The sequence below is a fragment of the Coloeus monedula genome (assembly GCF_965178545.1).
Source record: "Coloeus monedula genome assembly, chromosome: 17".
Taxonomy (NCBI): Eukaryota; Metazoa; Chordata; class Aves; order Passeriformes; family Corvidae; genus Coloeus; species Coloeus monedula.
In genome coordinates this window covers 12841406-12868071 of record NC_138797.1, presented here as the reverse complement: position 1 = coordinate 12868071, position 26666 = coordinate 12841406, and the positions used below count along the sequence as shown (strand labels likewise).

General features: G+C 44.2%; 3 protein-coding genes across 4 annotated transcripts; 1 reads left to right on the top strand and 2 right to left on the bottom strand.

The window, feature by feature from the left end:
- Nucleotides 1-2499: 2499 nt before the first annotated feature.
- TUBB1 (tubulin beta 1 class VI) lies at nt 2500-6339 on the top strand. Its single transcript, XM_082293025.1, has 4 exons — nt 2500-2634; nt 4092-4200; nt 4365-4475; nt 4585-6339. The coding sequence occupies exons 1-4, from the start codon at nt 2578-2580 to the stop codon at nt 5661-5663; spliced, it is 1356 nt and encodes a 451-aa protein (XP_082149151.1). The 5' UTR covers nt 2500-2577; the 3' UTR covers nt 5664-6339.
- A 4569-nt stretch (nt 6340-10908) lies between these two features.
- Nucleotides 10909-14173, bottom strand: LOC309579313 (uncharacterized protein; the record flags this gene model as incomplete). The annotated part of the gene is given in 3 exon segments (XM_082292562.1): nt 10909-11705; nt 11708-11748; nt 14090-14173. Coding segments are annotated over 3 exon segments (882 nt in total). The 5' UTR covers nt 14134-14173.
- Nucleotides 14174-14585: 412 nt separating this feature from the next.
- PRELID3B (PRELI domain containing 3B) lies at nt 14586-20531 on the bottom strand. 2 transcript variants are annotated; one of them, XR_014226889.1, is made up of 7 exons: nt 20392-20531; nt 19544-19712; nt 19083-19172; nt 18656-18726; nt 17723-17825; nt 16846-17035; nt 14586-15946 (listed from the first exon to the last, which is right to left on the bottom strand). XR_014226889.1 is itself a non-coding variant. In XM_082292563.1 (6 exons), the coding sequence occupies exons 1-6, from the start codon at nt 20421-20423 to the stop codon at nt 16916-16918; spliced, it is 585 nt and encodes a 194-aa protein (XP_082148689.1). In that variant the 5' UTR covers nt 20424-20531; the 3' UTR covers nt 14588-16915. The 2 variants fall into 2 exon arrangements, 1 of the variants encoding a protein (XP_082148689.1); XM_082292563.1 differs by having other exon boundaries at nt 14588-17035.
- Between the last annotated feature and the right edge of the window lie 6135 nt (nt 20532-26666).

The window sequence follows — 26666 nt, the reverse complement described above, 5'->3', positions numbered from 1 at the left end:
TTGTGGTCTCAGCTCAAACCCATCTCCAGGGCTGTGGTATCTGGGGCCTGCTCTGGAGGCACTGGAAGTAGTGGGCAGCCTGATAATAGACACTGTAGGACAGCTGTAATAGCTGTGCCCAGTGCCAGGCTGCTCCTAATCTCCCCGGTGCCAAAAGTCCCTCGGAGTCAGCTCATCCAGCACAGTCCCCTCCCTCCCCAGTGACTCTCTGCTAATCTGCAGCTGCACATGTGCCACGGCCGTTCCTGGGAAGTGCCTTGGGCTGTTAACAGGCTTGGGGCTTCTCAGGGCTGAGCAGGGTCAGGCCTGCAACTAAATCTACACAGAAACAGGCCCCTCATAAGCTAGGTCTGGGGTAAAGTCAGACTTAGAGGTTCACAGAAATGCAGATGGGAAGGAGAGGGAAAAGACGCCCAAACCCACATCTGCTTCACAAAGCATCTCAGCTACCTGGTGTCATGTGCCAGAATTTTTAAGACTCTATAAGGAAGCACTTCAGAGGAGGCACATGATTCTAGGGAGCTATTTTCAGCAAGAGGAAAAACCCCTATTTAGTGATTGCATATTTATTTCACTTCTCTTTTTCCCCTTTCCTTCTGAGATGTGCTCAGCAAATATATTTATTGCTGAAATTATTTTGTCATATTTTTGGACAGTGAATTAGCACCTTCAGCCTCTTCTTCCCAAGCTGCGTCTTTTGTGAATACATTGCATATTTTAAAGAGTATTTATTTAGTGCCAGCAGCTCTCCGCTGACATTGTGTCAAGGCAGCTCCCATTCAGAATCCAGCAACTGAATATACAGCTCAGATCTCCATAATTGCTCTTAGCTAAGCATGGTTGGAGAAAACAAGTATGAAATGTGCATAAATAAAATGAGATTTGCTTTTAAAGTAAATGTCCAAATAACCTTTTCAGAATTCTCTTAGGGAATTGTAGAGAATATCCAAAACCATTGTGGGAAATATTGTCAATGTAGCAATCAGACAGAACTTTTTGCATATCTTGCTGGGTAAACTGAATGGCTTAGAGAATACCTATCTTTTGAAAAATGATAAAATGATTGTGTTTTAAGGAAACAAAATTAATCTACCTGAACTCAAAGTCTTCCTTTTATTGCTCCCTACTGAGTATGCTCATAGCATGGCAGAGGATGACAGGATGTTTGCTCTCTACTCTTTTGCAATGCACTTCTGGTGCTGAACTCTGTGTTAGGAGCAGTTGTGTTTCTTCATTGGCTGGTGGGAGAACTGGAAGTCATTGAGCAGTGGGGGAAGCCTGGAATAAGCCGATTTTTCTTCTGGAACAATATGGAAGTTCAGAAATTCCTTATCTCTAGCAACCCATAAAGTGGCAAAGTAGTTACCTTCAGTGAGTCAAGCCAGTGTCACCATTTTATGTTAAATAATTTACGGTGCTTTTCTAATTACAGTTCCTTTCCCCATCCTTAAAAGGAACACTTGCAAGGCAGTGGCAGTCATTTGACATGTAATGAAACTGCTCTAGGCTTCCAGAAATTAGTCCATCCTGGGTTTCTGCTGCTCAGTGATACTGGTCCTGGTTATCAGCAGCCAAACATGACTGTGTTGTGTTTTGTTCTGCCTCACATAGTTTCCTTTAACACAGTGAGATGTTTCACTCAGTGAATGTTACAGTTCATTTCAGACAACTTCAGTGGAATGGAGTTTTCACCTCTAACATTTTCCTGGCAAGGTCTGAAGTACATCTGAGATATAAGAAATTAAGAAATATTAGAAATGCAGTTATTCCTTAATGTCAGGAAATGAAGAGAGAGAGGGAGAGAGAAAGAGCATCCATGCAACCTAGCCACAAGTTAATTCAAGTTTTGGCTGTAAATGATGGATTCTTATAACTTTTTAAGAACCATGCATCACTGAGAGTGCAGTGTTCTATCTATGTATTACAAAGTATTTTTTGTTACTGCTCCTGTATCCCTCCTGCATGCAGTCAGACACTGGGAATAATGCTTGTTAGTGGAGTTTTCCTTGCAATGCACTAAATGTTGTGATTATAGGAGGCCCCTGCTCACAAGTTATTACTGTTTTTATTATGGGTGTTGTCCTCTATGACTCATATGATGCTAAAATTTAAATTATGTTGCAGAAGCACATGTGCTTAATAAATTAAGATCACTCACTTTGGGCTATAATCTCTAGATATGCACATACATTTGTATATAGATTATGTCTAATATAAAATAATGAAACACAACTAGAATATGCACATATATTCATGCATCACACTGCTGCACAGAGAACTGGAACCAATTGTGAGAGGGTGCATGTGACAATGTTGCTTTCCAAGCCACTCAGTGATGTACCTGTTCTGTTGTACCTGTACCCAGGCAGTAAAGAGGCCCTTGGCTCCTGGTGCAATGCCTGGGGCTGGCTACTCCCCTGGCTGGCTGAGTGACAGTCCCTCGGGTATAAAAGGGCCCCTGGGGCGGGGCTGTGCTGGGTGTAGCTGATAGAGCAGCAGGCAGAGGGCTTTTTCTGGGGACTGCAGCTGGAGAGCCCTGGTGAGGTTGTAGCCACCAACAGGTCCGAGCCACACAAAATGCGTGAAATTGTGCACCTGCAGATTGGCCAGTGTGGGAACCAAATTGGATCCAAGGTAAGGTCTCTTTTCAACACTGATCATTAGTAGGAGATCAGAGGTAGCAATGCAAACATCATCAATGGATGGGGACTTTTGGGGGGGAACAATTACCTTGTTAACTCGATGATGGGAAGCGGCATGTTAGCAGGGAACTTGAGTACTTTGGTATGAAAAGCCAAAAGCTGGGTTTGCTCCTCATGCAAAGTTGAATATTCATTTGCAATAGCTATGGCACAGTGATTACAAGTGCTCCAGAGCATTCCTGCTGGGACTCATATTCCCAGGGGGAGCTCATACACTCTGCAAAATACTGGGACAAGTGATGGAGCCAGTAATTCCAGGGCTGTGAACTTCTGTTGCAGGTACTTTAGTTCAGCCATGCAGCAGCAACTCTGCCACATTTTATTCATTAATATCATAGAATCATACAATGGTTTGGGTTGGAAGGGGCCTTAAAGATCATATGGGATCATATTAATCAACAGCATAACCTGTGTTAAGAGTGTGTGAAGTGTCACTGGCCTCCTGTGAGAGACAGATGTCATTTGGAGTATTTTTGTGCAGCTCAAACACTGGCATGCTGTGACGCAGAGGGCAGTCACTACTGCTGACTTTCTAGGTTAGGAGTAAAAAAACCCTCAATTACTTTATGCTATGTGATGTCCATCCTTTTTTTTTTTCTTAATTGATAAGTAGGAAGTTGTCAAAAAATTATCTGGTTTGGGCTGGGAGATATTTTAAGACATGGGATAGTTGAGGGATTGTTCTGTTGTGTTCTTCCTCCTTTTTTTTCTCCCACAAATCTCATCCTGATTCCTTTTAATGGAACATGAAGCATGGAACATGCACATGTTGGCAGTGGTGTGTTTGTACACTCAAAATGGGACTGGATGCTAACCCAGGAGACTTTTAATATTAGAATAGCCTGGTCATTACAGTGGGTGGGTGTGACTGCATGAACACTGCTGTGGCTGCTGCCCAGATAAGAGCCCAGCACAAGAGCACATCCATGTGAGTGTCAAGATAGGGTGTTTAGGACCAGCAGCTGTTTGTGGAAAGCCTTGCTCATGTACAAATTTGCCTGTGCCAGCTTTGTCATGCTACGGTCCTATTCGTGCATGACAGGACTCAAAGCAACTCTCCCTAATCCACACCCCCACGACCTTTTAGTTAAGCTCATACCAAGTAGTAACTGTTATTTAAACTTTTAAATTAATACCAGTTTTCTTTTACTATAAAGAGAACAAATCGAGGCCCTCCACCTATTAGTGTGTGGGCATAGCATAAATGGTCTGCTAAACTGTTCCCTTGAATTTATTTGGGAGGGGTAGACAAGGATCCCTGTTCTGATCTGGTAAGTATATGGCAAAGCATCCCCTGCTTCAGGCACAGTTCCCAGAGCTGGTGCTGAACATGTTGTGCTGAAAATAAATAAATCATTCTCCGTGCATTGTACCTCTTTCCTTTTGCAGTTCTGGGAGGTGCTTGGTGAGGAACATGGGATTGACATCACTGGGAACTATCGTGGCGATTCACCACTGCAGCTGGAGCGAATTAACGTGTACTTCAATGAGGCTTATTGTAAGTGCTCAGCAGACCCAAGAGGGAGGGTAAAATAAGTAATTAAAAAACCCACAAAACCCCTAAACCACTGTATAGGTGGATTGGACTTTCCAGAGTGGATTGTAAGCCTGTTTCTTTGACCTCTAGCAGTAATTACATGCATTCATTTTGTTTTGTTCCAGCCCATAAATACGTGCCCCGTTCCATCCTGGTGGACCTGGAGCCTGGGACGATGGACAGTGTCCGGTCCAGCAAAATCGGCCCCCTCTTTCGACCTGACAACTTTATCCATGGTACGGACAGCACACTGCCAGCAAACTGACTGGAGGCAACTGTCCCATGGAACTCCTTTCAGAGTTCTCGTTAACTTTTTGGCTGTTCTTTCTGTAATTCTGTTCACAGGTAATTCAGGTGCTGGCAACAACTGGGCCAAGGGCCATTACACAGAAGGTGCTGAACTGATTGAAAACGTCATGGATGTGGTCAGGAATGAGTGTGAGAGCTGTGACTGCCTTCAGGGATTCCAGCTCATCCATTCCCTTGGTGGTGGCACAGGTTCAGGCATGGGGACACTCCTCATCAACAAGATCAGAGAGGAATATCCTGACAGGATCATGAACACCTTCAGCGTCGTGCCCTCACCCAAGGTATCCGACACGGTGGTGGAACCGTACAATGCCATCCTCTCCATCCACCAGCTGATAGAGAACACAGATGAAACCTTTTGCATTGACAATGAAGCTCTGTATGATATATGCTTTAGGACATTAAAGCTCACCAATCCCACCTATGGGGACCTCAACCACTTGGTGTCCCTAACGATGAGCGGCGTCACCACCTCGCTGCGTTTCCCTGGCCAGCTGAACGCGGATCTGCGGAAGCTGGCTGTCAACATGGTGCCCTTTCCTCGCCTGCACTTCTTCATGCCAGGCTTTGCCCCGCTGACAGCTCGGGGCAGCCAGCAGTACCGGGCCCTGACGGTGCCAGAGCTCACCCAGCAGATGTTTGATGCTCGGAATATGATGGCAGCCTGCGACCCCCGCCGCGGGCGCTACCTCACCGTCGCCTGCATCTTCAGGGGCAGAATGTCCACCAAGGAAGTGGACGAGCAGCTGCTGTCTATCCAGACCAAGAACAGCTCCTACTTTGTGGAGTGGATCCCTAACAATGTCAAAGTGGCCGTGTGTGACATCCCGCCACGAGGGCTGAGGATGGCAGCCACTTTTATTGGCAATAACACGGCCATCCAGGAGCTCTTCATCAGGGTGTCCGAACAGTTCTCGGCCATGTTCAGAAGGAAAGCGTTTCTCCACTGGTACACGGGGGAAGGCATGGATGAGATGGAGTTTTCTGAAGCAGAAGGTAACACCAATGACCTTGTGTCTGAGTACCAGCAGTACCAGGATGCCACTGCAGATGTGGAGGAATTTGAAGAGGTAGAAGTGGAAGCAGAACCCAAGCCAGAAAAGGAAGCAGAGTAAAAAGTATCCAAACATTGTCCAAATGAGCCTGTTCACATTCACTAAAGACAAAGCAATAGCCATCATCTGCATGCCCAAAATAACGTTCTTCAGAATTTTTTCCCTGCATCTGGCCAAGTATATCTGATATTACAACACAATGCTTTTGAAATTAATGGCAGCTCTGCTTTACTGTCTTAAACAACTGTTGACACTGAATCTCTCCCAAAACCAATCTACTATGAAGACAAATTGTCTCATAACAGCCTTGCCTGTAAATGCATTAACTTTTAGAATACAATCACCAGATACTGAATGTACTATACAGCCACTGTGCCTGTGTATATAGATCAGGATCATAAGCAATAGCAAATTATGCTGTCAGTTCATCACATTTATTTATTCTCAGGTAAACACAGTCCCTTGTTGATTGTGAACTTGTTATTGGTTTAGGAACATGTGCACATCTCTAAGGCCTGCAAAGGCAGTGACTCTTCTGTTATCACTCCACAGACTGATGCAGATCTGCAGAAACATCAGGGGGGAAATGACTGAATATGCACATTCTTATTTTATTTTTAAGTACTCTAATTGTTCTCTCACATTGCTGGCTTATATTATTGCAGAGCTTGTATTCATTATTATGGTGTGGTTTGTTTCTAACTACAGGTTGAGTTACATTAGCACACTAAGTTGTGACATCGTGTAAAAGTTTTGGTGTGGTATTTTTTTTCCTAGGTACTAACTACTGTAAATTTTTTCCTAACATTCAGTACAACAAAAATGACATAGAATGGTTTGCAGCTTGTTAATATAAGTTACCTGGAAGTCACTAAAACAAAACCATATTTTGCTTTCAGTGAAAAATTTCTTGCCATCACAGCTGTCTACTTAACAATGTATTTAGAATATTCTTTTAAATAAAGATTATATATCATTCTATAAAACAGTTTTATACTTGAAACAGTTGATAGACAAGAACCCATAGTTTATTCTTGCAATAACTAACTTTGAATTACATTCATTATACTCTTACATGAAAAGGTTTGTTATACTCTGAAGAAAGTAATGCCTCATGTTTGAGTTCAGTCTTGGTGAAGGAACCTGAAGCCAATTCTCCTGTGCACTGGGACAATGTCACCCCTGCTGTGAGGACACACAGCAGCAGGAAAATGCAAACAGCTCCCCCAAAACCATGCATGTCAAAGTACATCTTTGCCTCCCAGCCAAGAGAAATGTCACCCTCCATTCCTGCTTCCCAGGGAACGTGTGTGCCTCTCCCTCTCCTCCCTTTCATGACAAAGTGTTAATGAGGATAAACAATTCAGATTCCACTGTCTCCTTCCCCACCTTTTACATGAAACCAGGTCTCCCAATTCCTGATTCACTGCTCAGTGTCTCAGACAGATTTGGAGATTAGAATCCCAGCAGCACTTCCATGGCACAATACCCTACTTCCAGTTTTCAAAATAATATACTATAATCTCTGTTGATATAGATTTTAGCCAGGATTTTTTTCCAAAGTAATCATTAAAAGGTAGTAGGCAGGAAAGTTTTAAACAATTAAATCTCTCACTCACTTATGAACCTGAAATATCAGCATGAAACTCAAAAAGAGATTTGGCTTAAAAATAAACAGTGTTGCCACTGAATGTCCAGACTGTGGTAAAAAGCAGTCTTTTATCAGAAGTGAAACCTGAATGTCTCTGCAGAAGAGAAACTTTGTTTCAAGAGGAACAACACTTTCCACACATTCAGAAATTACATTTATTAGGATGCCAATTTACATACAGAGGCAAGTTCTACAGTTCATGTAATGACATTACATTGCAGAGTCTTGAGCATGCCTACAGCATTGCAGTTATTCACCACAGATCAGCTCCTACAAGAGATTTAAAATATGAGTTGTTAGATTCAAGAGTATGTGTAAGGTACTCTTCAAATAAAAGGTAATAATAATATTTAATCTTAGATCAGGAATAGAAGCTGGTCTATTCAGAACAGAAAACATTTCAGCTGCTTGTGATGTATGCAATGCCACAAATAAAGGTACAAGTAGTATCTGTCTCACGAAGAGCCCTTTGTGACGAGTTTGCTGATCAGGGGAAGGAGGAATTCAGAGAGGCTGTCTGCTGGCTTAGCAAGTATGAAACATGTGAACATCACAGAAAAACCTGATGCAATGAGCATCACTACAGAGCCCCAACTGTTCTGTTTAAGCCCACAAAAAGTCTGACCAAACCCCAAGTGGTTCAAGGCAGAGCTTGACAGACAGTACATCTCACTTCACTAATGAGATTAAGCAGTTTCCGATCTCAGACGTAACCAGGTCACAGACACCTGCGCACACTCGCACACCAGCTGCAATCCCCTCCGCTCCCATGCCTGGAAAGCGAGCTGATTATCTCCAGATATTGGGGATTAATGGACTCGGCAGTTACAGACCATCGCTTACCCGACCCCCGCCCTGCAGAGCTCCAACCCCGCGCCCAACCCACCCCATCCACTTACATTTCACTCCTTTTTGGGTTTCACCGTTTTCACCGTGGCCGCCGCCGCCCTCTCCGCCTCCGCTTTGTACTGCGGCTTCAGGGCGGCCCGCACGGCCTGGGCGCAGATCTGCGAGTACCGGATGTAGCTGCGGCCGGGGGACAGAGGGCGGTGAGACCCGAGCCCGGGCCCAAAGCCGCCTCCCCCGGCCCCAAACCCTCCTTCCCCCCGCATCGGTGTGACCGCACCCGCCCGGCACTCCCTGACAGCGCCTCCCCGCCACGCCCTCACTCCCGCCCTGTCGCGGGGCTGTCGCGACAGCGGTACCTGAGCCCGGCCTGTCGCCAATACGCCACCATGGCTGCGGCTCCGCGCGACAAGGTCAGCGCGCGCCGCAGGGGACGTACCCGCCGGCCAATCAGCGGGCGGGAGCCGCTCACGCGCGTCGCCGCTCACGGGCGCGCGCCTCCGGCAACGACCAATCAGAGGGCTCCGTTCGGGCGCGCGGCTCCCGCCCTTTCCGCCTGACCCTCCCCGGGCTCGCCCCGCCCCTTCTGCCCGGCCCGGGCGGCCCCGGGGCCGTGAGGGGCGGTGGGTGGGGCTGTGGCGGCGCCGGGCTGTGCCCGCGGGCTCATCGCGGCTGGTCCCGGCTATGGCTGTTCGGGAAAGGTGTGCGCCTCTCTCCGTGTGGGAGGGTCCCGGCTCCGCCTCCTCCTGTGGCCGGCCGCGGCCTGCCTCGCTGTCCAAAACGACGGGAGTGAGTGTGTTGGTTCAGTGGTTCAGAGCCGGTAATTTGCCGGAAACATGATAAATGTTAAGGCGAAGTTTTCTATGAGGCTCATGGCTAGTTATATAGCAGTTGTGTTAGTTACACATTAACTCCTTCCTAAATAGTTTGTTGTAATCTCAGAATCCGACCAAGAGGTTAAAAGGGTTGTTTTCGCATCTGGGTCTGTTCTTACCCCTTTGTACCATCACTTCTTGATTTTTCTAGATAAGACACTAAAGAAGAAAGCGTTTTACAAGCAGGTGGAGCCAATGATTTTTTTAAAACAGACTTTTCTTCAATTTGCAGTGTATGGTCAAGCTGTGACAGTTCTGTCACATCGGACACAGTGCTTTGCCATGGGGTTCCTTTGGATGTAAGACTTGATACAAACACCTGAAATTCAATCATTTGCTCTAAACAAATCCATAAAAGGAAACATAACAAACTAGAAGCTATAGACACAAAGTAAAAACAATTTCCCACATATGATAAGCAAAACGTTACTAGAAGACTCAAATCATGTTTGCTATGGAAGCAGTTTGGTCCTAACCTAGTGTTCATTTAAATAATTTAGACAAAATACTTGAGGAGATTAAATAATTGCGTTTTTAACAAATCCTTGCACTTTTGTTTTGTTCTTTTACTTCCTTCCATCGAAAGTCAAACCATTTTTAAAGCACAGAGTAATTTCCAGCTTTATTAGAGACCTCATTTAGTCCAGAACCGTTGCGATTAACAATCCCCACAGTAATGTCAGGAAAGAGTCACCAGAACAAAAAGAACAACTGTTCACCAGCTAGATCAGTCTGTCTCCAGCATACAACAGTAAGATCTGCACCAGTGATCTGTAAACTGTTAAACAACTCTGCTCCTATAGAATTTTGGGTTAATATCTAAACCCACATATTGCAATTGTTCCTACTTAATTTTGAAGAAATAACTAGTGCAAATGAGGCAGAAAATTCTTACCTCATGCATTTGTTTTCTTCTTTATTTTTGTGTGGAACATATTCTACTGTTGTGACACACGTGGCATATTGGAGCAAAGCTTTCCAGTTTGCAAAAATGAAATAAATTAAAAAATATTTGTTATGACAAACACGTTTCTGCCCTTTTAGCACAGAAAGGTGCCAGTGATATTGAAAGGAAACATGCTTGGTTTTGAAGCCCCGATGATAACAATGATAACAAAAAAGATACAGGACAGCACCAAAGATTTTGGAAAGCCCTTCTGTGCTACCTAAGCAGTGTATTTGATGCAAGACAAGTAACTGCAGTACTTACATATATTGAGAAAGGGGATGTTACATGCAAATGGCAACACATGATTATTTGATAGGTGAAATTATTAGCAATAAGATTATTTTAAGCCTCATGGGCAGCCCAGGCCACAAACATGGCTTGGCAGAGAAAAATCATGCCAGCAGAGTTGGACATTTTCTTCCAGCTATGTGCCCCTCTATTCCTGCCCCATGGCTTCTCTGGTTCCTCTCACTATCCCATCTCTCACCTGCTTTTTGCTCCACAATTTTCTTTTCCCACCCCATCTCTCTCTGCACTTCTCTGTGAAATGCCTCTGCCTGCAATTCTGTAACATTAATTCAGATTTAAATCCATAAACAGAGATACACAACCTGGATGCATTTATTTGCACATTTAGCTCTATTTACTATTTGTTGGTCTTGGTAGATAAAAATTCAGCATGACTTGAAAAAGCTAAACCTTTGGGAGAGGTACCAACCATGCTGGGGCAGACTGGATATCAATCAGTGACAGAACCTGTGCTCTACAAAAATTCCAGAATAAATGTTGGTGTTCATGCAGCTGTTACAAGGCACCGTTATAGATTTGTATGACCTGTTTTCATGCCCAGTTTAGATGCCAGGAGATATTTGTAAAGCCCTAAACTTCCCTTAGGTAAGAACTTTCAGGGAGAGAACATAGGAGAGAGCAGATAAAGGAGAGAAGTTTAGGATGGAGAGAGTTTCCAGGGGTAAGTTAGGAGGGTTAGATGCAGAGATCGAGAGAAGCTGAGGTGGTGCAGTTAGCAACATCCAGAAATGTGAGCGTGGAAAGGTCTGGGGGAACTAAGGACGTGAGGTTAGACATGTCCAAAGAAACTGAGGAAGTGAGGGAAGAAGCATCCTGAAAGGTGAGATTGGAGACATCCAGGAAAGGTGTAGAGGTGAGATTGGAAACAGCCTCAGGAGTTGGTGAAGATAATCCAGAGGAGCGCTGAAACCTGAAATAGTTAAAATCAGTGAGGTCTAGAGATTCCAACGAGGTGGAGGAGCTGTACTCGGAGACACCTGGTGAGGATGGAGGGATTGTACACGAAAAGTCCAGAGAAGCTGAGGAGGAAACATCTGTGGAGGACGAAGAAGTGAGACTGGAGAGGTCTAGAGAGAGTGAAGAAGTAGGACTGGAGAAATCTGTGGAGAGAGAGGTGACACTCGAGAGATCTAAAGAGATTGAAGAACTGTCCCCAGACTGATCCAGGGAGCCAGATGAAGTGAGACTTGATAGGTCCAGTGAAACTGAAGAGGAGAAACTGGATCGCTCCCAGGACTCTGAAGAGGTGAGACTGGAGAGCTCTAAGGAAATTGAAGAGGAGGTGCTGGAGAAGTCTGAAGAAGCTGAAGATGTGAGACTTGAAAGGTCCAGAGAGGATGAAGAAGTGAGACTGGAGAATTCCACAGAGGATGAAGAGCTCAGACTGGATAAATCCAATGAATCTGAAAAGGGGATTTTAAAGAGTTCCAAGGAGTCTAAAGTCTTGACTCTGGAGGGGTCCAGGGAGGCCAAAAAGTGAGACCAAGTAGGTCCAGGCAGGTTGAAGAGATGACACTGAAAAGCCAAATAAATCCCCAACATGATGGGTGTTAAATCAGGAGTATTTTAAACTAAAGATCTCTATTATCACACCAAAACAAAAAGACAGCCTGAACCCCGAAAAGTTTTTTTTGAAAATAATGATTCAAACTGTGTGCATGGTCTCTTAGTAGTTTCTCTTTTGGCGCAGAAAAGACCCAGTAATAAGAGCTCACAGAATTATTGAGAACATTGTGCCTTTCCAGGGGACCAGTACAGAACCACACGTACAGTTGCAGACAGTTTTCTCTCCTGGCATGTCTGTCCTTGTTCAACCAGATTTATTCTTCTGTGTTGCATGTGCAGGATCTGGTTTTGGAAGCTAACAGTGTGCTAAACTGAGTCTGTGTCTGAGAAATACAACAGGCAGTTCTAACTGTTACTCAGATAAAAAGAGGTCTTATTTTGTTACCTTTCTTTTATACCTCTGGACATAAAACCTGTGTAATAATAATAATTTTTTATTTGTGGCTAGTTTGAATTATTTAATAAAAATATCCTAAAGTATCCTAAAGAGAAGTTGTGATAGAAGGCAGATGTGCTTAAAAAGGGAACAGAACAGCTTAAATTTCAGTTCTAAAAGGTGCATCTAATTATAGTGTGAGTAGATCAAGAGGCTGATCCACAGCTGCCTTCTCTCGTCTCGAGACTGCACCACAAAGCACAGAGCACTCAAACCTGTGGGTGCCTCTCCAGACAGGCACAGGAAGGCACATAAAGCTCTTCACTCATCACAACCACATTTTACGGACCAAGGAAGTGCAAGATACAGGTACAGGAGGCTGCAGCTTCTCAGGTGAAGACATCCCAGCTTTTCCTGTGTTCTTACACAACCCATTCCAGATGAGTGTGTAATGGATTTAACATAATCACCATGGGTGCAACTCCCACCCAGGTCACGTCTTAACTGAAGCAGGTGTCTGCTGAACAGCCGCTGAAATTGAATGGTGTCTTACTATGCAAACATTAAAATCGTGGGGATACAGCACAATGCAGAAATTACCACGCTAAAAAAAGAGCTGCTTATATACCAATGATGAGACCCCCAGAAGTCCTTGAATATATTTAATATTTATAGATAATGCTTTTGTAATTTTAGAGCTGTTGCAACATGGTTGCAATTCTTTCAAGAGTACAATGTTTATAGATCAAAAGGCAAAACAAATTAATTTTTCCAACCATGCATAATTTATGATGAAATTACAAGTTTGCTTGCTGTCCTGTATTCTTAATAAAACATAAAAGTAATTAACACCTTAAAAATCCCTTGCTATCTAAAAACAATATAATTTTGTGACTATCTTTAATCTCAAGGGTTTCTCAAGTGTATTTTACAGGGGAGACCAAATATTTTTTTTAAAAGGCAAATTACAATACAATAAAAAGCCAGTGTCCAACAGGCTATAAATTCCATCATGTCTTCACCGAGCTCTTTCTGTCTTAATTCAAAATAACAAAGTTGTTGCACTTTTTCCTATGAAATAACACTGTCAAGAAACATGGAATTATGGTCACCACTGTATAAAATGTAGAGGTCAGTAATAATGTTTCCTACCTTGGATAGCTGTGGATTTACCTCCTTTCTCTGCCTGGGTAAGCCATACTGGGCTGTGCTGGTAAAGCTCTGCTGTTCTCTCTGCTGCTGACCCTAATCTCCACCACAGCCACTGGAAATGATGCCATGCTGATGACAATACGGGTCATCTTCTGCTAAATCCTGTCTAAGCACAGCACTGCACAGAGTGCAAGCAAAAACTTCACTGAAATCAGCTCAAATCTTAAGAAAAAGACACAGTTCTGTGCTGTTTCCTATTACAGGACAGTATTTTGAAGGTTAGTTGATGAAGCAGATGAAGACATTAATTTTCAACTTTTGGACACCTGGATTCAAAGTAAAAATAATTTTGCAGTGTCATCCAAGTTCTCAGCAGTCCATTCTACAAAATCTGACATAAATAGCCTGTGGAGGGACCCAGGATCTGCACAGCAGAATTCAGGTACACTCAAGTTTTAAAAATCTTGTGCATTACTTCCTCTTTTCATGTGTTTCATAACTTGTGTTACTTTTAAATGTGGTTATAACAAAACAGCATGATGACGTAAGATATTTTGTCCACAGCTGATGATCATGGACCTCCTAAGGTAAGCAGTTAGTTCAGCTTGGTTGTAACATGTAGCCTGACCTTTAGATAATTCAGTTCTGCAGCAACATGTAAAGCAAAGCTATCAAGTTATTTAAGATAGAAATTAACAGGTCCTGTGCAAGGGAAAGAACAACCGCCACCTTAAGAAATTGAAGGATTCTAAAATGCTTCACTGCTTCCACACAAGTTCTTTATCAGTACTCTTCAGTTCTTCCATAAACGTGAACCTCAACAGGTTGCTGACCTTCCCTTTGAATCAATGCTCTGTCAGGGCCAGGGGATTGGAAATGTTGCAGTTATGAGACAGTGGGTGCTTATGTTTACTCTATAGGACATTTATTTGAAATATAAACGCAAGTACAAACCACAAGAGACAGATCAGCAATGTTGTAGGAAATGGTGGTTACAATTTTTCTGCTTTTTTTCCAAGCAAACCCCTGGCTGACACTTGCAGTTCACTGCTGTCTGGCTGAACAGGTCCTGACACCCATTGGTGGGCAGGGATCCATCAGAGTCCACAGAACTGATTTGTTCACATCACATTCCTCCACCTCTGCCCTTCCACTACCGGTGTCCCCTCCCCTTTTTTAAAATTCTTCTATCCTCCTGGTCCTTCAGTTCTGTCCCTCCAGCTGTAACTGCTTTCTCTTCCCCACCTCCTCCATTCCTTCCAACCCTCAGAACCCCCTCTCACAGCACTGTGGTGCATTCATTCACAGCAACCCACATTCACTGCAGTGAATCTGAACACAAATCCCATCCCAAGATTGAAAATCTTTCCACAGGATGGATTCTCCACAGCAAATTGTGAAATCTGGATGCTAGTTAAAGCCAGATTTGCAGAAAAGCAGAGTTATTAAGAACCAAAAAACACTACAGCAGCTGTGAATGTGCATTTTAGGATATGCATTTCAATAAAAGAAGCCACTCACTCCAGCATATTTCTTCACCCCTCTCATTTCAGATAACTCACCTCATAGTTCTAAAACACAAATAGACCAGAAAGTTTCAGGAATTAGCCAGAATTGAAACAAAATTTTATTTAAAAAGCGCCACATACAGAAAGCCATACTCTGACAGAATGAGAATGCAGGCATATAAATAAAATAGAAGAAAATTATTATCTTTCAAGAAGTTGTTGAATGCCTGTAAAAATCAAACAGTAAGGCTTTTTCCAGTGCAAGGCCAAACTGTGAGTGCTACTGTGCAGTCGTTAGTGCAGAAAAATTTGGAAATGAAAAAACTGACTTTAAAATATCAAATGATGCTAATGGCAAACAAATAAACATATAAAATGAGTTTCAAGATAAGCATTTTTATCAGAAATGATGGTACAGTTTTGCAAAAGTTTCACATATACTTTTAAAATTGAAATGTTATTTCAGTTGTAATAATCTCCTGTAAAAGTATGGCAAACCTCAATGACTTTAATTAGTAAGGTAGTCTCAAACCATTTCTGTTTAGAAAAATATTTAGAATAGTTAATTTTAAAAAGTTATATATTCCTGTTTTCTTCCCCCAACACAAACCTTACAGAAGTGTTCTCATTTGTTTACCAGTTAAAATAAGCTCTGGTTCTCTATATTGCAGACACTACTTAATAGGCAATTTGATATACCAGAAATGGCATGCAAAATCAAATATGCTGGGCCAGGTGACAGTACAGTTCATAAAGGCTAACAGAGTCTTGAAATCACTTGTAAGCTTAGAATCAAAATTCCAGAAAAAGCCTTGGGCACCAAAATACCACCAGTCAGCTACTTCTGGGCTGTGCCTTTGCATCTTTCTGTTCACACTGAAGAAGCCTCGTGAGACAGAGTCCCTGTGAGGTCCCCAGGACTATCAGCAGACTGGCACACAGTGTGAGGTGTCAAGGGCTGACCTTTGAGTTCTTGCAGCAAATGACTGGTGACAGTACCAAGAACCTACAATGAGTACCAGGAAACAGAGACTGGAGAACACCAAGTGAAATCCTTGAGAATACAAAGGGCCTTGTACTGTGAGCAAACGAGTTCAGAAGGTAAAGGGATCTGAACGTAGAACAGAGGTTAAAGGACAACACAATATGCAGTGGATGTAGCAGGTTATTTCTGGAGTGTGATCAAGTTAATGAGTATATTGTTAGATACTACTTCCTCTTATGTTTAGGTATCTCCTTAGCCACCTTCACTAAGGTTTTTTAGTCTTTAATTGGTTCTTTGAAGTGAACACCTACTATTGTAGCAGCTTACAAGATTTTAAGGTTCTATGCTTATTGTACCTTTATGTAATGGGCTTTTAGAAATGAAGATACTTATTGTAGGAATTTAAGATAAAATTTGATCTTAAGGTACTGCATGCCCAGCTCATTAATGTTGCATTTAGGAGCAGGATTTAGGTCTTGGTAGGTAGGTAAGAGACACTTTGATGTTTTACCTATAGTGACTGAAAAACAGTTTGAGTACCATGTTAGTCCAACTAGTCAAGTTAAAAAGCTTATCAAAAAATATTTTCTACATTCTTTTATATTTCAAGCATCAAGTAATAAGCTTTCTGTTAAACCAAGTTGTATCACACAACTGTCAAAAATCAACAAAAAAGAACAATGCCTAAACAACCATTCTGCCTAATTTTGGGCTTGGTCCCAAAAGAGGTAGTCCATAAGTCACACAAAAAATAAAAGTTAGCCTAACATGCCAGTGTCCTCCACCATATGCAGCCTCACCACTAAATGAGGCTATTTCATATCTGCAAAGATTATAAGTTAGTGTTCATGTAAATACAGGAACTACACTTGATAATTATTTCTTCATCTGTAACCGCAATTCGGTCCAGTTCACCCAATATATTAAGTAGTCTCTGAGCCTCAGCCTTAGTAAGAATTCAGCTTTTCTCCAAATTAAATTTATAACATGCCTAATACACACATCCTTTAAATAACAAAGGATACATGTATTTAGGCCTGGAGAGAAGCTGCAGGTCGTTAAGCCTCATTAGTGATACAGATCTAAGAACTATCATCATTTCTCTACAAATGCTGCTGCTGCCATCGAATTCCTCATGGTTCCTCTTGCTGAAGCTGCAAACTCTTCAATTTCAGCATTCAGTCTTTTAATTACCCATTCCAATGCTTCACGGCCCTACAGTTAAAGAAAAGTTTATCAGTCTGTAAATCTTAATAAATAAGTATATCAGTTAAATTCTTACTGAAATTGACTAAAGACACAGTAGTTGAAAAAGGAAGGAACAGAAATACATGCCTCAGATATTTGTTATTTCAATAACTGGAGTACTGCTGGAACATGTTCTGCCTTACATTTCATGAAAACAATTCCTTGTATCAGCAGTTCTCACATTATGATCCACAAAAGACTTTTTATCCAGACTGCTTTATTGTTCTCGAGCTGAACTTGAGATATCTTTGGATTGCCAGAGGACAGACTCTCAACTAAAATACTGTTTCATTGCTCCCACATAGTTATTTCAGATCTGTCTGAATGTAGATCGTTTTTTGACAGCAAAAGCAAACAGATTGCATCAGGAGGACAGCAAAAGACTGACAGTGTCACACTGCTGAGTGAGTGGAGATGTTTTTTCCAGTGAAGATTCAGAGACCTTTGCCAATAACAATTCATTATCTCCATTCACAAGAGGAAAAAGAAGAGGAAGTTCAGCATGCTGAGCATTCAGTCTCTACAGTAAAGGCAGCAGAACTACCTGGGGCCCCTTCCTAAGATTGCTCAAAAAGCCAAAAAGTAAAACAGCGATTTTTATTCCTTTTGACATTCAGCCAGTGACCACACATTTTACACAAAGGCCATACTTACTTTTTTAGCATTGGAAGAAATTGTGTTTGCCATTAGCCCTTCTAAGTAACTGCTGAGACTGACACCTTTTACAGATATTATTGCTTCTTGTGTCAGAATGGTTCTGAAACAGAGAGCAGGAAACTGAATTACTCTGAGTAGTTTAAAAAAGGAACTCGCTCCTCCCCAACAAGTACATTCCCTCATCAGCTTTGCTGTGTAACACAGAACTTCTTGTCCCCTAAAGACAACCCACTTCTACACTGTGTAACTGCTTTATGCTTCTACTTATAAAACAAAGCCCAAGAGTACCCGCTAAGTCCAAGTCTCCCTTTGTGGCACTTAGCCATTTCCATCTTTAGCAGTAGTATGTTAAGAGTGGAAACAGCAGATTTGGAGTTACACTACACTGGGAAGACAGTACTAAAACATCCCCTTCAACAAGAGGGATTGAACATTTCTGACCGTCATGACAGAAAAAAACTCCTATGTTAGAATCCCTAGAATGATCCTTCAGAATTATCACCACTTCCAGCAGTACAGACTCACTAAGCTCTAAGTTGCCTTAAAAACCCCAAGTAACCACCAAAACACAAACCTCCAAAATCAGAGGCTAAAGGCACAAAAATGTGCTTTCTAGTGCAGATCTGTGCTCAGGCTGACAAAGAGATCAGAAACAAGGAGCTGAAAAGTGCAAATGTACACAAACTCAGTTACAGACAGGACATCCCCTGAAAAGCTGAACTGGGCTCCAGCACAGCATGACCCAAAGTCTCCCAGTGACTCAGCAGAACCAATATCACTGCAGGAAGTGACAATCCTTTTAATCCTGTTTTAGACAATTAACTGTAACAGAGGTCGTGTAAACCTCATCTTCTGATCAAGAGAAACTATGGACATTTTCAAAGCAAAGTCTCATAGCTGTGGGCAAGCTCAGAGCAGGGAGGTACTTACTTGTGTGGTTCATGAGGGTGTGGTTTATAGACAAGCCTCTCATCTACCGACACAAGGTTTGTAAATGAAATCTGTAGAACACAGGACAGAATTACCCCTTGATACAAATAACAGAGTACTACAGAGACAGCCAGAGTATACAGACACCAAAAAGCTTCAAAACATTTTTTCTTAATACCACTTCCACGCCCAAAACTCCTCCTGCTCATCAGTATGTTCACATGGCTCAGTCCTGACAAGTTCCAAGAGCCAAGTAGCTCCTTCATGAAAAACAGAACCGATCAACTATAACCACATTACTTAAACCCTTAACTTGTTTTGTTCTAATGCAATTTTCAAGTTATTTTCAAGATGATTTATTTTTCAAATGTACAAGGTGCTGTTATACTCTGTGATCCATTCCAGTGGCACAAACACAACTACTTACATTACAGGATTTAAGCTCCATTGTTTTTTTCACGGGGTCAACAATAGAGTGCTCCTGCACATATGTCCTTGTTCTGCAGGTGCCGATGAGCTGGGGGACAGGCAAACAGAGATGGCATTAATTCCACTAACCCACTGCAATTTTTCATGTCTTTAAATACACAAGTAGTGGTTACTGCATTGAACAGACACCAAGAGAACACAATTAGGATTTAGCTTAAAACAAAGCTATTCAATTGAAGTAGGTCTCATTTTCCAGATGGAAGCAGTCTGAGATCCAGGCAACTTTTGGCTATCAGGGTCACTGTGTGCCGCTGTTGAGCTTTCCTGATACATAAATGCCTAAACCATTAAACTTTAATGGTTTAGAAGTTATGAAATGATACACATTTATTACAACAGCTGGCTCAGGAGCTTCCCCTCCCTGCGGCATCCCTTTCTAGCCTGTGACACAATACACACCGATTTCACAATGGAGGGGATTCCCCACTCCGTGCTGAGGAGTCTGTGGCTGTGCAGCTTCCCACTGGGATCCACGTGTCTGTCCAGGACATCAACTCCAACCACGCTGGGGTTCATGGGATTGGGGTATTTCCGCATGGCGGCTGTCATCACAGTTTCCCAGGGGTGACTGCCCAAACAGAACCAGGACAGTAAGTTGCACGCTTCTGTTTTCAACAGGATTATATCTTTCCCTTAAGAAAAACCTATTTCGTTGACTGGGTGGTGCACATGGACATCAAATATCCAACACACCTGATTACTTAAGTGTCCTGAGTTCTAGTCTAACTTGGTAAGAATGTTTTCCCTGTGACACAATGCCAAAAGACTACACTTTATCCAAATTTCGGTAATACTGGAGTGATTTATTAAGTTGCTACTTCCCTCTAACGAGCACTCCCTTCGGATTATTTTTAACACAGGTATTCTAGAGCACTTCAGCCCCGACACCATGACGGGCCCCATCGTGTTTCGGCCAGCGCTGCCGCGGGAAGCAGCGGGGCAGCACAAGGACGCTCCTCGGTGCCGACAGCGCAGGTGGCCCCGCACAGGTACAGCCCCTGCTGAGCTTCCGCAGCCCCACCGGCTCCAGGAGCCTCCTCCGGCTCGTGACCCCGGGCCGGCAAGGACGCGCGGGGGAAGGTCAGGGGAGGCGAGAGGCCGCGGCCGCCGGAGCGGGGCTGCGGCGCGGAGCTCCCGGGGGGCGGCCCTGGCGCGGCGCAGCCCCCGCAGCCCTCGGAAGAGGCACCCCGTGCTCGGGGCCCGGCCCGGCCCGCCGCTACCCGCCCGCCGCCCCGCACGGCACCTACTCGAACACGTGCTCCGAGGTCCAGATCTTCATGGCTGCTGCGGCGGGCACGGCCCGGGCGCGCTCCGGGGGCGCCGCCGCCGCCTTTCGGCACCGCGGGCCCGGCTCTGCCGCCGGCAGCGCGCGCCTGCGCGGGCAGCGCCCGCCAATCGCCGCGCGGCGCCGCGCTGACGTCACGGGGCGCGTACCGCGTGAGCGGGGCCGTGCCCGACCGGGGACGTTCGGGGTGAGGTTGGGGCGGCCGCGGGTGTGGCCCGTGATCACCGTGGCCCTGGTGAAGGGCTGGGGGTGAAGGGCGCGCCCGGGGCGTGGCACCGCCTGCTCCGCCGCCCATCGCGCAAACACGGGCGGGTGCGGCCTGTGAGCCGCGCTCCGGTGAGGCCGGGGCTCGCACGGCCCAGCCCGGTCCGGCCGCCGCTCGCCGCCTTGCCCGGGCACGGCGGGGCCGGGGCCGCGTGTGGCCGATGACGTCACACCCCGCGCCCCTACCGCGTGCGTTCGGCCGGCAGGGGGCGCAGGGGCCCCGGCACCCTGCGGTGTGACGTCACCGGCGTGAGGCGCGGGCGGCGCGGTGAGGGCGCCCCGGGCGGGCGGGTCTGTGGGGGGGACCCCGTCAGGGCCGGGGCCGGGGCTCCATCGCCGGCCGCGCTGCCCGGCGCTCCGCCGGGGAGGGCTCCAGCCCGCTGCCGCAGCTGCTTCCCTTCCTCCTCCCTGCCGTGAACCAGGGGGATTCACGGCGTTAATAAAGAAGCGGTTACAGCACCAAACAAACCCACATGCGTTTCTGGGCGCGCCACCAAGCAGCTCCTTCTAAAATTCTCAGCAGTGTTGGAAAATGCCGTGAGTCCGGTGAAAACGGTACTTTTTTCAAACAGCAGGATAGCGTTTCATGCACACGATGAGGGCGTGACCTCTACATACTCATAACCGCACAGAAATAGCCTCACTGGAAAAGCATGAGAGGGAAATTTCCCAGAAACAGGTTATATCACACGGTGACATTGCTGACGCCCTTCTGCGGTGCCAGAAATCAGCCTGTCTTTGGAAGGACACACACACAGTGATTATCCCCTGTGCACCCCGAACATCAAATCCAGGAGCTCTGTGACAGAGAAGCTACTACTTAGTGATAAATACCAGGTTCAGTCAGTAGCAAATAGTTATATGAGAGCTGTTAAGAGAATACATTCGTCTGGGGATACCTGTCTTGATCTTATTTTTCCTGACTCTCACCTCACGGACTGTTCCTGAGCATTGCTAACACGCCCCTGATCGGTCACAGTGTACAGAGTTATTGCTGGGAGATTGCAAGGCAGCTCTAAATCCACTGTAGTCTGAATACACACCGAGTGATTTTTGCAACTGGAGAATTTTGCAAAGGATATTAAAAATGCAAAGCTTTTTGAGAGGTGTCAGTGTGACACACAGTTGTGAAGGTGGTGACCCTTAAATAGACAGGGACAGTACAGCAGATACCCATCCCTTATCCATCAGGCTGTCTGTAGCCTATCATCAGGTTTTTTTTTTTCTGTAAAAGAAATGTTATCTACTGGAAGCAAAGCAAAATGTCATTCCCAAGAAGGAAGCATGCCAACATATGGTGCAGATTAGGAGCTAGATTTCATCAGTTCTTGCTCATGTAAACTTCAGGCTATTTTAGCAGGAGATTTGTTCAAGTAGGTTTCTGAAACTGAGTGATACCAAGTGTGGAACTACTTATAAACCTGACTTGTAAGAGAAAAAACACAATTTTAAATAATACAGCCAGACTTTAAGAAATAAAATGTGCATTTTTAAGCTGCAGAGGAAAAAGCGGCACATCCTAAACATTAGAATTATTTACATATACTATAATACTATAAAATCCAATATCTTTGCCCCTGTATGTTGTCAGTATCTGTCTAATAACTGAAATCAAAGAAAACGTTCTATGAGTTACGTTTGTCCAGTCCCAGGCAGTACCAAAATGATCACTGAGGACAATGATGGACACTTACAAAAGAATATAAAACCCGTGGAAACCCATGATGAAGTTCCTTAGTCCATATGTGTCTTTCCAGGGCTGTTTACTCTCAATTGCTCAATGCAACTGATGCATGAAATGGGCCTTGTCATTTTGGCAAAGCAATCTCCTTGGAGTGGTTAAGAAATACTGGAAATTGCCCTAGGAATTCTGGGGGCAAGTGCTCTGAGGTCCCAAACAATTTGCTCAACGAGACATAAAGATTTTTCATTTCCAGACTCGATTGCCAGCACGGAGGTGTGGCTTGTCCCCTTTAAGCAGCCTCATAAATACCCCATAATTTTGACCAAAAAGCATAAATATCAGGAAATAACTCACAACCCCAAAGTCTCTTTATCTCCAGCATTATATCCAGATCATTCCTGCTCTCCATAGTGGGTACCAAAACTCCAGGTTGTCAAACCCAATCAGGCCTACACGACCATGGTTTTGGCTTTCTGTAAGACAAATACAGGTATTGTATCTCACTTAGGAAAGCAAACACCACCCTGGTTCAGAGCCCAGAGATCAACCAGAGCACTCTGCAGCACGAAATGTCACGAAATTCCATCCTGAAAAGGGTTTGGTGACAATGGCAGCGACTCTAGCTGCACTTCTGAGTGAAATGAATGCAAGCCTGAAGTGCCATTCATCATGGGTCACCAGAACTGAATTGTACAGAGGTGACACTGCTGGTGACTGATACTGAGAAGGGTAAATGGGGAAAGTTCTGTACTCACCTGCTGCACTCCCTGTCACAGGCAGAACACGGGCTCTGGTTGCTTCCCTGCTTCAGGTGTCACAACTCCACAGTTTTCACATGACAGCTGAGGTGTTTATTGTTTCTTACACTTAAGAAAATTGTATTTTGTGGTGTATTTCCCCCCTTGTTCTATTCTGAAATATGGCTACATTGCAGTAACACTGCACCAGTTCCTTGATCTGAAATCCAAGTTTTATTAGTATGAAATACTGGTATTCACAGGCAATATTAATGGAAACCATTCAAAGGTCTTGCTCTTTTCCTGAGCTGGAAAAACAAGTTCCCGCTCCCTCTGTCAGTCTGGCAATTGTAATGATAGAAAATCACCAGTGTTTTCTTTTTTAAACATTCCTGTTCAGTGACTTCCATTTTACAGTTCTTCATGGCTGCCCCATCTATAAACACTCTTTCATCAGCTGTCAATTCAGTATCTCGGCCTCCTCGTGCTCAGCTGTATTTTCCTGAATGCACTTCTTAAAAAAAAACTTTGTTGGATAGCAAAGCTCCTTTTCAGTGCTTCCAGAATTGGCTCATTAATGCCTTGCAAATCATAATGCATCCCTGTATGACAAGGTCACATCCAGTGGTGCTTTTAATAAACAAATACCTTCATTGACAGAAAGAAAGCACAGCAATAACTCAGTACAAGATGGTACCAACTCCTCTGGCTTTGCCCATACTTTAATAGGAGTTTTGTTCAAGTAATTTTGATCCTTCCAGATATCTGATTAATATCCAAAGGAGACACCAATGGGGAAATGCCACCACTACAGAACATTCTGGAAAAGTGGTGTTAGGCACAAAAGAGTTTCCATAATGAGATGTTTGTTAGGTCAGAACAGAGCTCACACTGTATGAGGGATTAACATTCACATGCTTTGGTGCATCTCTTTGTCTCCTCAGAGAAACATAGATGGAATAAAAATGTGTTTTTATCAAAGTAATCAGCATTCTTTAGCAGTTTTACCTCCTCTGCAAGGCATTAACAGTTTCACTGCTGATGTTGAGTCCTAACAGTGCTTCTCACTGCTGCTGCAAACTGGCCTCCCACTCCAAAGCCTTTCGACTTCCTTCTTCAGAACTGATGTGATCCCAAATCCCAGAGGGAAAGGACCAGCACACAACACTTGAGACCCCTGAGCTCTATAAACCTCACAGCCTCAACCAGGGGAGCTGCACTGCCAAACTCTTCCTGTGCAACTGATCTTCAGCTCTGCCCAGGCTGTGTGAGCTGGCCCCAGTGCCACCTGAGGACAGCTATTTCTGTTCTGGGGCTGCTGCTCATGTTGCTCTGGGACAGCTCTTCATGTGGCCATGATGAGCACTGTGAGGGAACAAGGCAGCTGGATTTCTGTTTGCAGAGTGAGCCATAAATGAAATGGAAAAATGACAGAAAGGCCATGCTAGTGCTGCAGAACAAGAACAAGTGTTCAGGGCTGATTTGGCCAATGCTGTGCAGCCCCAAAACACCCACTGGAACCAGCTTGGCTTTAGCCAGACCTGCAGAAGTTCTCTAAGTTCAGTGCATTTGTTCTTCACTCGCTGACAAACAGTGACTTGCTGTTTGTATCACACCATTCAGTTCAACTCAAAACACAGAGCAGTGTAAGACAACCAAATGCCTGTATTTGTTTCTGCACTTTATCAGTTGACCAGGGGAGTTTTGTTTTCTGTCCTGTAGTATTTAGGGCTCTTCCCCCCTCAGTTTGAAGAAAAAACAGCTTATAGAAATAGCCAACAAATCCCTTTCCCTTAGTCCCTCGTATTCTGGTGGAAATAGCTGTCAAGTTGCATATGAAATACAAATAAAAATTTTTACAGATGATTATTTTCTATCCTCAGACTAATACCTATCACTCCCTAAGATGAGATGAAATGCCAGTAACCCTATCAGCTTTCAGAGAAGAGATGCAGGTGTTTATATAATTAGTAAGGAATCAGTTTGAATTGATTCCTGCCTTCTGTGTGGAAAAACCACGAGAGGGGCTGGATCACATGTGCTATCTGTGTATTCCACTCCCTGTGTGGGGGGCTTCACGTACTTGAGAACAGTCTTTCAGATTTCAATTTCCACAAGTCCTCATCTGTGATGAAGTAGCTTTTCTTCCCTTTTCAGATACTTGTCACCACAGCTACATTTACACCGCACAACTCTCAGAGATGTGATTGCAATAGAGCAGATCCAGTGTCTCAGGTAATGGCAGATGGAGGTGTCCAGACAGGAAAACCTGAGAACAATTCAGCGTGCAAATGTCCTGTTGTAAACCTGTGCACTCAGTGTCAGATAAGGGCCTTTGGTACTTCATGGGAACAGTGAGGAAAGCCAAGGACATCATTCGCAGAATGCAGCTGAGGGAGCTCTCAACAGGAGGTGAAGGATACTTTTAAAAAATTTGAAGTAGTCTTAGGTTGGAGAGAGAATAGACTCTTAATCTTGACCATGGAATTTCTTTTCCTTGGAGAAGCTCTGAAAGGCAGAGCTGCAGTCTGAAGTGATATGAAAGAGTGGTATAAAAGATGATAAATCTCCTGTCAGATTCTACCTGGTTCTGCCATGGTACCCACAGAGGGAATGGCACACCCCAGAGAACCCCTCTGCAAACTTCCAGGATATTCTGACCGAACATCACAGGATCAATAAGCAAAATCATTTAATATTCCACTCACACTTGATGTCATTTTTAATGAGTGAAAAACAAAAAATTAGTGATAAGATCTTCGGAAACCTGTGGTCACCTGATGTGAAAGGACAGCATGGGATCTGAACTGCTAATTGGTGATACTGCTACACTGCTGCTACAGCCACTCAGTTTTAGCTGATTGGAGATAAGAACATCAAGGAGAGACTGAGATTTTGTTACCTGCCATTTAATATCTCTCCCTTCCCCCAATACCCCTGCACACCTTGAAAAACCCTGCCCAAATCCCACCAATATCCTGCCCCCCTCCCTCTAATAAATTCAAACCCAGACATTATCTTTGCTTCAGAACACAGAGTTTAAGTTAGGGCATATTAAAAATGTGCATTTTTAATAGGAGGATCTGGGACAATCATTTGCTTTTCAGATCCCTTTTATTTTATTCTTCTGCCATAAAATGTGCCAAGAGGCTTAGAGCTGCACACCTTCAGAGTGCCGTTGCCTCATATACCTTCCTTACCCAGCATGTGATACATCTCCTGTGGTTGGGAAACACTGTCTGTCACTGCCTACACTAACCAGGCTCTGGCACTGTTTATATAATTTGAATGCAAATAATTATTTTTCTTATCAGCTTCCTCGCCCACCTGACAACATCCAAAATGTAAATGCCCTGCACAGAATCCCACCCAGCTGGCCTGAGCTGCCTGCTTCTGACACTCACTCCTCCACCTGCCCTCTGGGCTCCTTTGTTTTAGCACACTCAGATTGCCACAGAGAAATGATTTACCACATTACACAGCTGTGCTTGGCTTTATGTTTGGCAGCAGAGGTTTTAAACAGGTAATACATGGCCCTTAAATGACTTTTGG